This window comes from Diadema antillarum, unplaced genomic scaffold, assembly GCF_040938485.1.
Source record: "Diadema antillarum isolate AM-2024a unplaced genomic scaffold, OU_Dant_1.0 seq00000898_RagTag, whole genome shotgun sequence".
In the NCBI taxonomy this organism is placed as follows: domain Eukaryota; kingdom Metazoa; phylum Echinodermata; class Echinoidea; order Diadematoida; family Diadematidae; genus Diadema; species Diadema antillarum.
Window position 1 is genome coordinate 167,650 of NW_027271759.1, and position 17,622 is coordinate 185,271.

The 17,622-nt window shown below is 37.9% G+C and overlaps 1 protein-coding gene across 2 annotated transcripts in view; it reads left to right on the top strand.

The window, feature by feature from the left end:
• Positions 1-17,622, top strand: part of LOC139741027 (alpha-catulin-like) — a 144,427-nt gene that overhangs the window by 64,731 nt on the left and 62,074 nt on the right. For both annotated transcript variants that reach the window (XM_071651616.1, XM_071651617.1), the window contains exon 2: positions 6,109-6,298. In XM_071651616.1, coding sequence (XP_071507717.1) covers positions 6,109-6,298 — 190 coding nt within the window. The remainder of the gene's footprint in view (positions 1-6,108; positions 6,299-17,622) is intronic.

The window sequence follows — 17,622 nt, forward strand, 5'->3', positions numbered from 1 at the left end:
TTCTTTGCCTACGCGTATCTCAAAACCTGTTTGCCAGGATATACCCTCTGTAGGTATTTCTCAGGGTGTTTACTCTCTGCACCAATCATCCCCGGCACAATGGAATATCAAACATCGCTCCTCTTACGTGAGGCTGTGTGAACGAGCCTTGTTAGTCAAACTTGGCAGTAAGTACAGGGGTGGGGGCGCCAGAGGTTACGTAGACAGGAACTTGCCTGTGGACGAGGGCGCAAAACTTGTCCACTACGTTTATTTGCACACCATCATTTTTTTTTTCTTTGGTGCAACTGCGCAGAAACCAGGCGCAGTATCGCCGCCGCCCTTCCAGTCACGTCCTGTGCCCCGGTCTCGGATTGATTACGTCCAGTTCAAATCAATCTGCAATCCATCCTGATGGGCGAAGTGGGGTGAAGGATGGACGGAAGGAAGGAGTATTGGAAACAAGGGTGTGTTTGTGTGACCGGTGGGGAGGAGGAAGTGATGATTTGCCCTCCCCTCCCCTCCCCTCCCCTTTCCTCCACCACCTCTGCCCATGCTCCCATAAACTGGCTGCCAGTGAGAAACCTTTTAGTCCTACCATAGTGTTCATTTCTAACAGTGCTTTTAAGCAAAGATCACCTGCAAAAGTATGTCATGTTCCTTCAAGTGTTTACCTTCATCTTCAATTCCGAATAAAAACTTTCAGTCTATCAGCAAAAAAAAAGAAGACTTGTGATATGTTGCACCACAAGGTTTTAAACTTTGTACTGTGACTCTTAATGCCTTACCTGACAAGGCATCTACCTTAAACTCCCTAAGCCTTTCCATAAGGCAAAAAAAAAAAAAAAATTGTTGCATTGGCGTAACCCGCCCGACTCTAAAAATTCCGCCGACCCCATGTTTTTTTATTATTATTTTTTTGCTATCGATATCAAATATCTTGTTGATTGCGATCGCGATCGCACAAACCCGGAAGTGGAAACAGCTCTGGGGATATCGGATGTACGAGGGAGTGATCTAGCGCCTCGCATAAGCCTTCCTTGATCAGTACGTCATCTGTTTCCAACACGGACGCGTACTCTAACAAGATTTATTCAGTGTATACGTAGCATTCAGACTGCAATGTATTGTGCACAGTTTTGCCATAGGTTTCTTGTGTGGAGAACTTACACGAATCTGTATATGTGGGACTGTAATAGAGATCGCCGTGTGCGATGAAAAGATCGTACATATGGGTCAATTTGCATCTATCTTATCTAAGTCAAAATAGTAAAATATGAAGTGAAAACATTCAGGATAGGGATTTCAACATCTTTACATTCTGTGAAGGGGTATAATTCCAGTAATATCGGTCTCATAAATGATTTGTAGAATAGATGAACACAGCACATTCGGTGCAGCAGTTGTAACTGTTTACTGAGCTGAGCACGAGTTTTACACGTAAAATGCAGGTAGCAAAAAAAAAAAAAAAAAAAAAAAAAAATCCGCCTGACCGACCCTATTTGAAAACCTCATGTTACGCCAATGCAACAATTTTTTTTTTTTTGGCCTAAGCATTCAGGTAATTCCCCCACCCCCTAAAAAGGGAGTACATAATGTCCATTCCACTGCATTTAATTTCCAGACATATGCACCAGACGTATGAGCAGAGCACAGTGAGCGTTAAAAGTTGGCACTTTAAGTGATGAAAACATACCATAGGTATATTGTCCCTTGAGTTCTACCACTTTCTGCAAAACATTTCAGATGTTAAAACAACATTTCATTAATGATAGGGAGCATGCTTTTATAAGTAAAATTAGAAAAAAAAAGTACAGACTTTGACTGTCATGACCTATTCAAAACATTGTAACTGGTTAACCAAATGGAAATCATGTTTTATTAAATGAGAAAAGCATTGCCAAGAAAAAAGAAATTGAACTACAGCAATAAAAAAAAAATATATTATGTACGTAGTCAAAGGTGTCGGAAGTAGTTGGGTTCGATACATTTATCATGGTTTGATAATTACAGTTAATGAGAGGTTATAAGAAGTTGCTATGACAGAGCATCTACTGTACCTCATTGAGGTTGTATAACAAAAGAAAGAGATGATTCGAAGATTCTTTTTTTTTTTATATTTTATTATGGAAATCTAATGTTAAAACTCATTTAATTCATCAGAGCAAAGAATTCAGTCACAGTTTCCTAAATGATGTTCCGGGGTCAAATGCAGCTTGGCATGCTGAAGCAAGTTGTTTGACATTGTGATGTCAACAGTTTTGATGCCTCAATTTTTGTTTTGATTTTTGCTATCAAGCTGACAAAACATTGATGAAATTCTGTGGTGGAATCATGACATGCATGAAGTTTCCCTTCAATTAATGACTGACTTCATCATGGTATGTCACAGACTTTGTAGTTATGCAGTATTGGACTTGTGATGAAATTGTATGTAGAAAAAATTATCAGCACTCCTATTGATATGAAAATGATTATTATAATAATTGTATGTGTGTGTGTGTGTGTGTGTGTGTGTGTGTGTGTGTGTGTGTGTGTGTGTGTATGTGTGTGTGTTAATTCATGTTTGTGTGTCATGTGCATTGGTGTGCGGCACAAGATTTGTTGCAGCAAAGCAACTCGAAGGAATTGTAACTGGGTTTGACCGACTGACGGTGTTACGCATTCCCAGCAGATCGTTAGCGTCGGTCCTGAGAATCATCACGCTGAAATCTGGCTACTGAGCGCTACATATTAGGCTTGAGTCATTCTGAGTCACGGAGAAATGGATGTTGGCGTGGAAACACGGAGGAGCAGAAAGGAGACATCATCATTTGAAGAGGTCCTCTCATCCACAGCTCCACATTTGATTCCGTAGGATGATGAATGCCCCGTGTCTTTGAGTTGCTAATGAAGAACCCTTTAAGTGGAGGGTGTTTGTGGTGGCTAGGGGGTATGAATTACAATTGTTGGGGTCATGGTGAGGGTACTGTTTGGACGCAGTGCAGTGGATTTTCTTGCCTTGTTATTGTTTTCCAAAAAGTAATATCTATGCTTTGTTATTAAACTGAAGATAAAGAATATGGAGATCAAGTTTCTTCTTTCTTCCATGCTCTGAATATCTTGTTCATAGGTGCATGTCTTTCTATTTTTAGCATTACTATTAAACCTGCATGCTTCCATGATCACGGCAACCCAAATTATCTTTCGGGCAAGTGAGAGGTGGATACTTGCCCAGCATGGTAATCATAAGCAATGCAGGCAGAAAATCACGCTGACCTAGAAAGATAGTTAACAGCAATGCGAGGAAAATGACCTGAAAATTGATATGAGGTAAACCCGATTGAGATGTTTATCTTTGTAGCTTTATTGGACAGAAATTTTCTTGCAAGGGGAAAGGAAAAAAGATGACGAGGTTGTGAGTAATTTTCTTGCGTACGATTGTGGTCTGCAATCAACAGCGCGGCAGCGTGTGAGACTTTCGGCAGCGCAGTTGCTGAGAGCAACACAGCGAACATTGGAATTCAAGATGGTGGGAATTAAAGGAAATGTGCTGCGGGCCAAATTGTACATTTGCAGTCATTTAGACAGAGCTAATTCAATCATGAGGTGGTGGCTGAGAAAGAAATTATGAATTGAGAATAGAAATATCAGCTCGATAGGGAAACTGGGCCATTTCCTCCCCCCCCCCCCCCCCCATCCTTCTCTCTGATGCGAGGAGCAGCAATCGTGTGACAATTTGCCCGGTCTCTTTGATACGGGTTCAGTTTTCAGGTTAGTCTCTTTCTTTGTCGTTTAAAGGAATCAGTCTTGTTTCAGTGTCTTCTACTGTAAAAGTGGATATTTTCGCGTGACTAATTTTTCGCGCTGGGCGAGCTGAGAAGAGTTTCGCGTGTTTTTAATTCTGCGGAATCAAGACATCGACTACTGGAACATACGGCAAGCAAAAATATTCGCGTGCTTTTATTTTCGCGCTAGTTTCGGGTTGCGCGAAATGCGCGAAAATTTCAACACCGCGAAAATTTCCACTTTTACAGTACCTGTACGAGAGGTTATGGGGGAGGGCACTTTTTGAAAACGATTCTATAATTTCTCTTCTCAGTGCCCTATGAACTACATCACCCCATAAAGTCACTGATCTAATATTTTTTTTTTTTCACTGTACCACACTCAACTTTAATTAGGCAGCCATTGACACAGAAAAAAAAAATTAGGAAATGTGCATTCCTCAAATTCAGAAGTAGGTGAAAAGATATTGATAGCTAGAACAAACAGAATGAAGTCCAATATCATAATGACAATATCTGTTGATGTGATGTGTGTGGGTCAAAATGCGTGATGTACATGTATATGTGTGCATCATATATGAATATCTCTGTAGTATATGCCTACAAATACTCACACACACACACACACACACACACACACATATTGTATGTAAGGAAAAGAAGAGAAAGAGAAAGAGTGAGAGAGAGAGAGAGAGAGAGAGAGAGAGACATATATCAATAATTTTTGTAAAGTTTTGATGACGCAGGTGGCTCACATGTCATATTTTTAGACTGATCTTCATCCTTTGACCACAGCGTACCTTTTCTCATCATTATTGGTTGGACGCAATTACTCTCTTACCTCAACGAAACTCGCCGGCCGAGCGAGAATCATGCAGAAGCTGACACAAAAATAAATTTGACGGAGACTGCAAGATGGAGATGATGAGGCAGCGCAAGCAGAAGAAATATTTTTGATGCGGCGTGGGACGAAGCGCAGCTGGCAGTATGCCGCTGACCCTGAGCCTCGGCGTGTACACTAGCCTTGTTATAGAATTAATAATCGTGGATTTGCCATCTACTTTGTTGGGCTGACCATCTTTTCATCGATGCCACTTTAGGAAACTGTTCAAATTTAGATGTATTTTTTTTTTTCAGGATTTCTCTTGTCTCATGGACACTGATCTGTAGTGAAAAGGGCAAATAAACCAGTGTGGTACGCACGTCCAATGTCTTACCATATTTGGAGTTTATCTGTCATAGAGCTACAACTGCAACAATATACTTGTGGACTTGTACATTCTCATCTACTCATGTATAATGCTTGTAATTAATGTGTACTGGCTCTGTGGTATTTCTGGCTAATACTTGCTGAGTATACTTTACATGTATGCTTAAGTACACATGTGTGAATATAAATGTACATACTTAATCTGAATATAATGCTAATATTGATATGCACATGTATGTATACATATCTGCATAATTGAACTAGATCTGTAAATGGCTGGGCAATGCATTGGCAACTGTAAGAACATGCCACAGTGAAGACTCCCCCACCCCCCCCCCCAAAAAAAAAATCTTATAACAAGCTTTTGGGATGCTTCTCATATGTTTGTAGGACCAAGACTTCCAAGATCATCTACATATTGCACTCCATAAGGTCAAATGCCAGTATGTAATGTACTGTATACGCCGAATATTTCGTGAGGTTTTTATTTTCGCAAATATCGCAAGTCAAGTTGCTATTCGCGAAATTAAAGACACACGAAAAAATTTACTCTGATATCGACACGTACGTGACATATTGGTATGCACATTTCTCCGTTCAGTTCAGTACTCCACGATCGCGAATTTAACCTCTCGCAAAAATGTCGCGAAGTCCTGATTCGCGAAAATTTAGACTCGCTATTATGGCGTATACAGTATGTTACACATACCTAGCAAAGCTACATCTTTCGTGTGGTCCAATCCTCTGCTGCTTTTAAATAAAGTAGTTGTTAAAGAAACTGACATTATCATGAAATGCAATATCTGTAAACACTGAAATTTGTTTCTTATTTTGTTTGGTCAAATCCAGATCTTTAAAGAACACAGATAGTGACTCCTATGATATCCCTACCCTTTTCGGCAGAGCTGAAAAACAGAACGAAACAGCCCTACTTTCACACAAATACGACTGAAATCAATGCATTATAGTGATTGATTTTGCTGTTGAAATGTGACCCAATGAGGTAAAGAAATCCTGTGGTGTTTGTGTGTGTTTATGTTTGTGCATGTGTGTACGTTTTGCTGTAGTGGCAGTGATAGATTTGACAGAAGACCCAAGTGTGGGTGCAGAAGGAAATCAATTATCGACCTCTTGTCACTGTTCTCTCCTCAGATCACCACACTCGTGAACCACAAGGAGAAATCGCGCCGCTCCGAGAAGACATGTCGTGCCATCGAGCGCGTGGGGCAGGCTGTTCACCTTGCCGTGGAGAGGTTTGTCGCCGTGGGCGAGACCATCGCCGCCGACAACAACGACATTAGAGATGAGATGGCGGCTGCGTGCAGGGAAGCCCGGCTGGCAGGTGAGACCAGCGAAGGGAAATCCCCCCCAAAGGGGAGCCTCGTTAACTTAGCCCGAGAACACTCCTGCGAGAGCATGCCTTGGAGAGGCCCCTCTGCCATTTTATGGGAGTAGCTGTGCGTGTGTGTGTATGTGCGCACATGCACATGTGTGTGGATGTTTGGATGTGTGTGTGTTTTGGAGCATGCAAGAGAGACATCCTTTACTCAAGTTATATTGGGTTACAATTGAAAAACAATGAAAAACAAGAAGAGTGTGAGGGCTTCTCTTTCCATTCCTCAAGCGCAGAAAATACACATTCCTTTTCCTTTTATAATGACTTTTCACTTTTTGCAAGCTTTTTACTTCTACTTCTTTTTTACTTTGTTATATTTGATGTATTTTTTCATTGAGAAATAGGAAAATAAATCAAAATTGTTATTGAAATTGAAAGCAATGTTGGTATGTATCTTTTCTCTTTAGGTCCTTTGAAGTGTCACCATACGTTACTTTTTTTTTTTTTTTTACATAATGAAGTATGCTGCCATCAGAACACAGATTACACCATCTGTCAATACAATCCCCAAAATAAGACTCTCAACACTTCACAAGCTGGAAATAGTTGGAACAGGCTTGAATTAAAAGAAAATTTAAAGTAGAATCTCTCTTGCCATGTGAAAGAGTTTGCATAAATCCTTTTTTGACCATTGAATATGTATCACCAAGTGTGTTACATTAAAGTAATGTCACCCAACCATTCTCAAATATTTAAGTAGAGAGCAGAAATTGTGGAAGAGAAAATGGTAACACGGATGAAATGTTCAGTACGAATGTCCCTTTTGTATACTGGCAGCGAAGCAACTGTCAGGGAGAGAACATCTTCAATGCCATTGAAATGGTCTTTATACACTTCCCAATGACAGGAAGAGGCCTTCATGCTGACTCTTAAACATGTTTGCATGCACGTATGCTCCAGAAGTCGCCAGCAGCCGGAAGGGAAAACACCTCTTGACATTTGACTCCACCAAAATATGCCATGCCTCTTTCATTCTCTGTCAGATCAAGTACAACTTATATGAACTTCATTCTCTCATACACTGATATTAGCCGAGTGGCGGCATCTTATCTAGATTATTTGCCTGATGGCAAAACTTCTTCCCAGCCCTTAGTCCCATAATGGTAGATGGCAGAGTTTTGGCATACTGTTTAACCCTAGAAGCCACAAGGACAAAAATTCAAATGACTCCACAAAGTAATTTCTGTATTTGTTCAGAGCTTATTACAATATTTATGTAATGTGCATTATAAAGATGATATGACACTGGCCGTATACAGGTGTTTCCCTACACATTTGCAAGTATGGTGGGACTGTGGATTATTAGATATGATAAGGACCTGGGGGAAATCTGCCTTGTCAGTGCAATATGGAAGATGTGTCTTAGAATGCTAATCATCTGAAATGAATTGATGAAATGTAAAGATGTAATATGGATTGAGATATAAAGATAGAGAAGAACAGAGAAAGAGACCTACTATTGTTAAGCATGCCATGTGCACTCATTGAGTTCATACTTGTATCTGAGAAAGTCAGAGTGATGTATGATTTAGGTCAAGGAAACTTTAATTTCAGGGGATTTGTCCACGCAGCATATTCTTGAGATTTCTTCAAAGTTAAAATGATGGTACCATAGATAGCTCCCATCTGACTTTTCAAAGTCTTAGAACATTCTGAAATTTAATTTATGATATCATTCATACTCATGTGTGGAATAGATGAACCATGTTGAATTGCCCACTTTTCTACCAACTTGCTCATATTAAAACACCAAAAGCAGATATCCTCCAGACCCTAGCATCTCAGATTTTAAACCCAAGGCCCACTTTGGCCTTTGCAATTTTTTCCAAGGCCCAGTTAGATCGAATAAAAATCTTTTTTATTTCATTTTTCGTCGTCGTTGCAGCCCTCCTGAGAAAGTTTCATGGCCCACTAGTTGGCCACAGCCCAACATACAGAAATGCTGTTCTAGACTGTGTTAATGTGGTTGCTGGCTTTCTTTCTATGTCCATGGGAGTGTCTGTCAGACTATAAGGGCAGCGTTTTGAGTCTGGAAAATAAGTGTAGATACAGTGTATCACAATTAGGAAATTCATGGGGGGGGGGGGGGGTTGGAGTTGAGTGTTATCTCCTTTCTTTAAAATCAAGATCGTAATTTTGATGGTTATATGCTGTACAGTATATCCAAAACAGTGAAGCAACTGAATTTGCAATGACCAGCTGGTATGACATGAGACCATTGAAATGCAAGGTAAAGCCATTCTGCCTAAATCAGATTGTTTAATATCTACTGAAGATCACCCACAGGATGGTAATGACATCCAGGAAAGTATTCTGTTCAAACTATGTGTAGTATGTTGTATTGCTTCCTATGATTGTATCATGTGTATATTTACAGTGTACACACATGTATTTTAGATTTTGACATCTTTGTCCAAACTAGAATGATGAAATAGGGTTTGAAAAGAGGTTGGTGGTCACAGATATTGAAAGAGATACATCACAAAAATGCCACCATCAAGATGCAACCATGGAATGTGAACAGATATTTTCTCACAGTGTAAAGACGATCATTCAAATTCAGGTTGATTGCCTGATAGCCATATATGAAAATTCATGTTTGATATGCCTGAAATATAAGAAATCTACATGTTGTCATGAATTGATGCTGTTGATTGTTTGAAGAATCATATGCATTTCTAAATGATTCGGCACGCCGTACACCAGGGTACCATTGTAACCCGGGGTACTGCGTTGTATAGCGCCATCTCATGCCCATTATTTATAATGCATATCCGAATCCAGATACGCCGATTCCGAATTCGGATACGGCAAAGTCGTCGCAATGAACTAGCACCATAGGTGTTTTTCGAAGTAATTTCTAGCACCACACCGTTTTGTAAACATCATCTACCGTAAATTTTATTTTCAGAAAAAAAATAATCACCGAAAGCCCAGAAAATTCACCCCAAAATCAACTGTATTTCTTCAATATTTGATCATGGGGGCTGCCATCTTTATAATCTTCTACACGTGCGCGAATGGTCGATAATAAGAGATGAAATGCGAAAGAAAAAGGTTCAAATTAAATAATTGGAATTTATTTCTTAGATTAATGAAATATTAACGTGGATTTCTAATGTTATCATTAAAAATATTTCATTTAAATGATATTCTTATTTCATTTTGTATTCATTAATTTACGGGGTAACATTGTTAGTAGACTGGGAACTTCGTCTGCAATTGATTATTACACGAACACTGCGCTACGTAATTATAAGCACGAATGCTAGCATTACGCCAGCGCAACGGCCATAGTCATGGCGTCTGCGTGCAGTGATGGCCGTGCTAGCAGCGGATACAAGGACCAGTGGGCCTGGCATTGCTGTTACTGAAACTCTTGAGAAAATTGTGTCTTGCCAAATGATTTATGTGAGATCATATTTGATATTAATATTTGATATTCATAATTTTATTATTCATAATTTGATATATTTATTTCAATTGAAGAGCTGGGTTAAAGCATACATTCTTGTTCATCCTGTTACTGAAACGTTACTGTGAAAGAAGTTTTTGAGAAAATTGTGTCATGCCAAATTTGTGAGGTCATAATTGAAAGTGAAGAAATGTAGCCCACAATAACATTGCTTCGATTCAAATTCAATATCAAAGAGCAATGTGTTTCTTTCTTGTATGTGAGATGTTTTATGCTCTCTTAATAAAAACACACTTGATCATTCATTCACGCAATGCAAAAATATTAATGAATCAAATTGACACGTCTTGGATAATAAACAAAATTTACTGTCCAATCTCATTCAAATTCAACATAATTTAAAATCAGTACTAACAATAATATGTACAATAATATCAAACAGTTAAGATTATAACAGAGCAGAAAATGATTATCAGTTGCATGCATTAATTGTTGCATAATCACAAATAAGAAAACATTTTTGTGCATAATGATACTGAAAAATAAATGACACATTTTTTGGTAACCCAGGGTACAACGCTGAAAAAAAAAAAATTAATTCAACAAAATGGCGAATTTTCATTTGGTACCCCAGGGTACCAAATATTGCATCAAATGCTGAATATACTCATTTAAAAAGCTAATGCAGGGAAATATTTATCTTTATGCGACTTAACTTCTTAAAGGTGTTCCAGGCATTGTAATGTTATACTCCATTGCAACATGATATATATTTTTAAGGTCTGTGTTTGTGCATTTTTTTTTGACAGAGAGAGAGAGAGAGAGAGAGAAACAGGAGATAGAAATGCATTGCTGTGATACAGACATATCGCTGTGGAAGGGGAAGCTTGCTTTGGCATAGCTCCCTCGCTGGGTCGGATTCATATCGGTGTGCATGCCTCGGGTGTGGATTAATTAGATCAGGAGAGCGGTCCGAGATTAGGTTACTATCGCACTACCAGACTCACTGGGCTAATTTGGGAGGGTCGTGTGCGCCCATGTGTGGCGCTGGTCATGTGTTTCCTATTGAACCAATGCGGATGAAATTTTCATGATGTTATCACCACACTGAGATTCCCCTGGCCGATATTATCTATATGTGTGAAATTTGCATCCAGAGCTCGTCAAAATTCCCATCTCTGGTCTATTAATCAAGTCTCATTAGAAGTTGAAAAGTATGATAAAATGTTTGAGCTTGTGATCACTGGTACATAGTATAATGATACGTAATAATATGAAATATTTATATAGCGCTTAAAGGGATGGTACAGTATTGGTGGAGATGAGAATTGGGCTGTTAACTTTTTGCAAGATACCGAGAAAACACTTATGATATAGTACAGAGCATACCATTTTAACAGGAATTCAAAGTTTATTTGATGAAAATCGGGTTAAGAATGACTGAAACATCCAAAAACAAAGTAGAACAAAGCGATCGTAATAAAGTGTGGGTCCCACACTTTATTAGAATCGCTCTTTTTTTGGATATCTCAGCCATTTCAAAACCATTTTTCATCAAATAAAGAGTGAATTCCTCATAGAATTACATGCTCTTTCATATTTCATAAGAGGTTTTTCATTATCTCACCAAAAAATGTTAGAAACCTGAAATTAGGTCTCAACCAAAACTGTACGATCCCTTTAATACAAATATGTTTCAAAGTGCTTTACAATAAATATCAATATTTGTGGACTTTTAGTAGATATATGGATTGTATTTTGTAATTTTTGTGTGAAATAAAAAGTTCCTTGAAATGAAATTATAACCGAAGTTCATAATAGAACTGAAAAATGGTAATTCAAATTACCCAGTGAAAACAATCCCTAATATCTGCTGTCAATGATGAAATAGATTGCATTGCAATACAAGCTAATTTTGTAATGATACAATTTGAGTTAGAATATAACTCAAATTGATTCATTTACTGTAATGATAACTATTCATCATTTGATCTTAGAAAATTAGATTGTAAAGTTACATAGCAAATGAATTTTAAGAATGAGACAATATCTGCTGTCAGTGATTTTGTCCATTTTCAACAATCTCTTGAGTGTTGTGGAATGTGGGCTAGCAGTTTCTGTGAAACACAATATATTCGTGGCATGAAAATTTCGCGAATTGGAGCTGACGGCCTTTCTCGCGGCATGAAATTTTTACGAATTGCCACTGGTGTCTAATGCATATTGTGTAGGCAAGAACTTTCGTGTGCATTTTAATTTTGCGAATGTTGGCGCTCACGAAATTTGCGAAATTAGAATGCACGCGAACATTCCTTGTTTTACAGTAAATACTTGCAGTATTTTGTACAATAAGAAAACAAATTTAGCTCAAAATGTCATCCACAAGTCACAAGGCAATACCCTTCCCCCTTTCCCTCCTTGTCAGTTCTGAAAATTTAATGGAATGCAAAGTGCTTGCAGCTGTCCCTATTAGTGTCCACTTTATAAGCCTTTTCCAGTAAATGAAGACATAGTGTGTTGCTCACTTCAAGTGTGAATTTCAATTTCTAGCATAATTTGAATATTGCCCAGAGAACAGGTGGTGTATCTATTTGGAACTGTTAGATCAGAGATAATTCAATTAATCACCCATAACTGTCTACTAAAGAGAGATAAAAACAATCCAAACCCAACAACTCATGGCAATTTGTGGCTGTATTTAGAGATCTTTGACAAACACCCGAAGCGACTCAAGAGTTCAAACAAATCTCGGCCGTGTACCTTTGACCAGTCGGTTCCATCATTAGCTGCATTTACACAGTTTTTTTTTGAAACTCAAGTTTTGCAGTGCGACGCAAAAACCATTAATTTGACTGTTTGGACAAAAAAGGATAATCATTGTGAATTTGCATTGCGATGTGAAAATCAGTCCTGCTTGAATTTTTTGGAACATTGTGATACTTTGCCCCCTGAACGATATATGTGAATGGCACGCGGAAACTTTATTCATTTTTTTATTTCCGGAATAAAACTTGCTGCATACACTTGGATGCCCAGGGTCATGCTTTGGTTGTAACTGTTTTTTTTTTTTTTAACATCACGATGCTCTGTCCTGCACAGCATGTGTGAATGGTGGCAAGTAAAAACAAATTGGGTGTTCATAACTTGTGATTGGTGATAATGTGTGGTTGCTTAAATGATAGGCCAAAATATAAGTAGCCCCTCAACTGTTTGCTTTTTCGTAGTTTTAGGCAGGATCCTACATTTTGAGATTATGGGTCACATTCTGGTTATGAATGGTCAATCAGAAGTATTGCCGTCTTTAGATGATCTTTCACGTAATGTTTCGGTGATTTCTTTCTGTTTCTGTCCCATTTATTTGGTCTAAAAGGTGTGATTATAGTGTGAGGTCACCATTGTTATAGGATATCATTACAACTATGGCCATTTCCACATTCACTCAATGGCAGGATGAGGGGTAAGGAAATATTTGGTATTCCAATGATCAGTGCTAATGCGTAAAAAATGAGATATTCAACAAATTTCCTGTGATTTTTTTTTTAAAAAACGGAAAAAGTGAAATGATTGGATTGAATGAAGATGGACTGCATGGTTTGACCATGTCTGTTGACACTGCTGTTGAATTCCTTTTTTGTGACTCAAAATAAAAACATTGTATTAGAGTGGATTCTGCTTTTAAGCATTAAAAGCTGCTACTCTCCACCTTTAAGCTCATTATTAGGACATTAGAGAACCCAATTGTAATCAAAACACCACCAGTGCACTCTTGTCTTCATCTGCAGTGCTTAATGTACGGCTAATTTCTGACTCTCTCTCAGTCCCCCTGCCCTACTTCTCCCCCCTCTATCTTACACACACATACACTATTCACTGTACATACTGTACAGTGTCCAAGTGTAGTGTCCATTAGAGTAAATGCCTATTATTTGTGCAATGTTCAGATATTCAATACATCTATACTTTTGTTTAGCGTTCAATTTGTTCAGTAATTTGTTCAATGAGAGGAGATGACCTGCAAATTGAAATATCTAGATGCCTGGCAATGCACATGGATTTCAAATGGAGAATTATTGCTCACTTCCCCCTCCCTCGTAGAAAGAATAGACACTTGCTCAAACAAAATAAGGAATCATTTGATGTGGAGTGTTTTGTTCATGAATTGCTTTATGATTAGCCCTCCCAGCATTTGTTGATTTGGTCAATATTGAATAGAATAATTAGTCTAGATCTCTCAGCTGCCTTTCACTGTTATCTAGAGGTGAGCACAGTGCATGTTAGCAACGAAGTACATATGTACTGGCTGTCTAGCAGTACTTTTATCTATAAACATGTCTTAGCCCATTAAAGACTAGTCCCAGGTATACTCAGTCAGGCTTCTGTGGGAAATAGGTGGTATAGCATTAACAGGGCAATTACCTCCTCCCCCCCCCCCCCCCCCCCCGGCTAAATACTGGTTAGTGATAAGGTTAGAATAAAGATTGGGGTTAGGGTTAGGTTAAGGGTTAGAATTTGGGTTAGGGTTAGGATAAGGTTCAGGATTAGGATTAGGGTTAGGGTCAGGGGAAGGGTCTGGGATAATTGCCCAGGGGGTAATTGCCCTAGACCCCTTATCCTCATTGGGTTGATAAAAAAGGCCAAAATGCAGCAACTTAGGATATAGGATATAGGATGTTTTTCATGTACCAGTGATTTCTTCTACATTTGTTTTGTTCCCTGTGCTAGCCAACCAAAGAAGGGCATCATGGTCTGGTGGCATTATGGTCTGATGCCATCCTCATTATTATTATGTTGTTTTTTTAATGGTCTTTTGACCTCCCTTGTCGTAAGGTTATCTTTTTTCTTTTTCTTTTTTTAGCTTTGTTTTACAAAAGTCCCCGATACCTCCTACCAAATGATTCAGGTGTCACAGCTGGAAACTCACTTCATAATTCAGTCAGTCCATAGCCTATGCCTTTGAATTGCTTTCCTTATTGGATGCTGTGCTACTCTTCTTTTTTTTTTTGTTCTTCTTCTTCTTTTTAGAGGACTCACTTTCATTTGATAAGAGTTTATATTGAAGTCTTCCTGCATGTAATAATTACAGTTTATAACCTCATATTTCTATTATTTGAGCTACCTGTATATTTGAGAAGAATCAACTGGAATTATTCTTCCTCAACTAGTTGAGGACGAGTCCCGAGTATACTTGGGCAGGTAGATGGGAAATGCGTGTTGTATAGCGTAGCAAAATCAGTCCGTCCTCAATGGGTTAAGAATAGTAAATCCTATTGTTTGAGGACTAGATTTTAATATTAAGCATACACTGAGATCAAACAAAGAAAAGTGAGTAAAACTAGAAGTAGTTTCTGGATTGTATTGAACCATTATGTATAATCATGTTTTCGTTCATTTCATAGAGCAGTATTTCATGTCCAAAAGTTGATATTTGATGTAAGGAACAGTAGATATCCAAAATGCTGAGTCTTAGTCTGTTTGATTGTATACAAAGCAGATTTATTAACCCGATGGGCTAATTGAGCTACAACATGCATTTCCCATAGACACTTGCCTGAGTATACTCGGTACTCGTCCTCAATGGGTTAACTGATTCCACTCTAGATTATTATGATATCTTTCAATCACTGTCAGCTTTAATGTATGATTTAAATTGCTTTTTTTTAACCCATAAATGTGCACTTTTCTACTAAAAATTGAGACCATCAATGCATTGATGTCAATCAAATGTGTAAAACGGTAAAACCTATGTGGTTTTCGTGTGATTTATTCAACAATTTTAACTGGGTCATCGTGAATGAAGATTCCTGTGTAAAAAAAAAAAAAATGTAGTGATTATTGCTGCGAATTTGATACACACCAGTTAGTTTGCCCCAGAACCTTACAAATAGTGAATGTTTTGTGCTCATGTTGACAAAAGGATCAATTTCATCATTTCCAAATTGTGTAGGAATGTTGAAAAGATTTGGAATGGGGGTTTATTGATGAGAAAGTTAAACATCAATTAGATTGGGGGAAAACACATTTAGGGAACATGTACCAGTTGATGAATACATTTAGTGCATGGATCCCATGTGAAATTATTTAAATCTTTCTGTGCAGGCTCTCTATAAAGTACATTGCCCATATTTTGAAACTCTTTACCATGCTCAACTTTTCTTAAGGTATTTGCACTTAGAAACAAATGGGTTCATCATATTGAAACTGTGGAAAATGGTTCATAAATGGATGAGCATGAACAGAAAAGCCATTTAAGAAGAGATTATAGTACCTGTCAATTCTAAAGTGACAGGAAAATTATAGCTAAACTTTGAAATATGATACATAGTTACAGGAGGTCTGTTGTTGCTTGAATCTGAAAGTACAAGTGTACATTGAATCTGTAAGTGAATTCCAATGGCCAGAAATATGAGTTGAATCTGTATATTTTTGTTTTGCCGACACTTTTTCTGCAAATCTTTGAGGATGTATAATCTCTTTGTTGGATTCCCAACATTGTGAGAGCAATTGATTAATGACATCTTTATTGAGACATCGTGTACAAGTGTGTGTGCATAAAATTTTGGTGTATGTTTACATGCATACATGTACATGCAGCTTCATTAGAATGTATGCCCTCCAATGCAATATATTTCCTTGGCAATTTAATGTATAGTGACAGCGTAGGATGGATCAAACTAAATCAGGTTTGTGACATAACCCAGATATTCCTAATATCCTCTTTGTGAATTTGGCCATCAACAACTGAGAGATAGCTAGACCCACTGATAGATGCTTTGTTCAAATAATAAGGGAGTGTAGTTCATTACCTGCTCTGCAGCAATTCTGTTTCTGTTTCTGTTTCGACTCCGTCGGTATACTCAGAATTAACTGTACTCCACCAACCACAATTGGGTAATCACTAATTTTTGGGGAGAGATAACTGAGTTTGATCAGATCAGTTCTGATTAAAGGGAATCCAGGGTTCATTAGATATGCCTCCCTTGTTTTTAGCAATCATATTATTATTATCATTATTATCATCATTATTAATATTATGATTCTAATTATTACTATTATTAGTAGTAGTAGTATCATTGTTGTTATTATCATCATTGTTTTTATTGCTGTTATTATTTCTATCATTTTTGTTTTTATTAATATTAGCTTATTATTCATAAGGCTAGAAGAGAGATCAAATGATCTGAAAGACTGATTTCTTATCTCTTTTTTTCCTGACTGGATGTAATGTGCAGCTGGCTGATTCATGATCATTAACTTTTGCCATTGACAGAAATCTAGTATGCAAACCGTGCTAATTGATGCATGAGGCTGTAAACTGAGAGATTGAGATGTTTCAGCCCCTCCCATTTATTTCTCTGTTTGTATTATTTCTTTTGCATTTTTCTCTTTCTTTATGAGTCATCTGCAATGTACAGGTTTCCTAGCCTGGCAGTATATTTTCTTGTCTCTATCTGCCACGTAATATGGTCAAACAATATGATATCTAAAGTACATGTAGATTTGATTCCTATGATGCTATCCTGTTCCCAAAGACCTGAATGGCTCATGTATAACAAAGTATGAAGGATAATGCCCAAGTATACTCGGGACTAGCCTTCAGTGGGTTTAGCCATTGCTGCCAACAGCTAAGGAACTACATCGCTGTCAAACTTGTGTGTCATTTTCTGTTTTCTGTCTATATCACTGACATCCAGGGGCGGAAGGCTTCCAGTGTTGAAATAGCATTTGCAAAAGTTTTGACCAAAGTGCCCTCTGGAGGAGGGAGAGAGACATTCTTGGGATGTTCTTCATTTCTCTCATTCATTCTTTCTTTCTTTGGGAAAAAAAAATGCTTTGGATGTCTCTCACATCTTCTGGG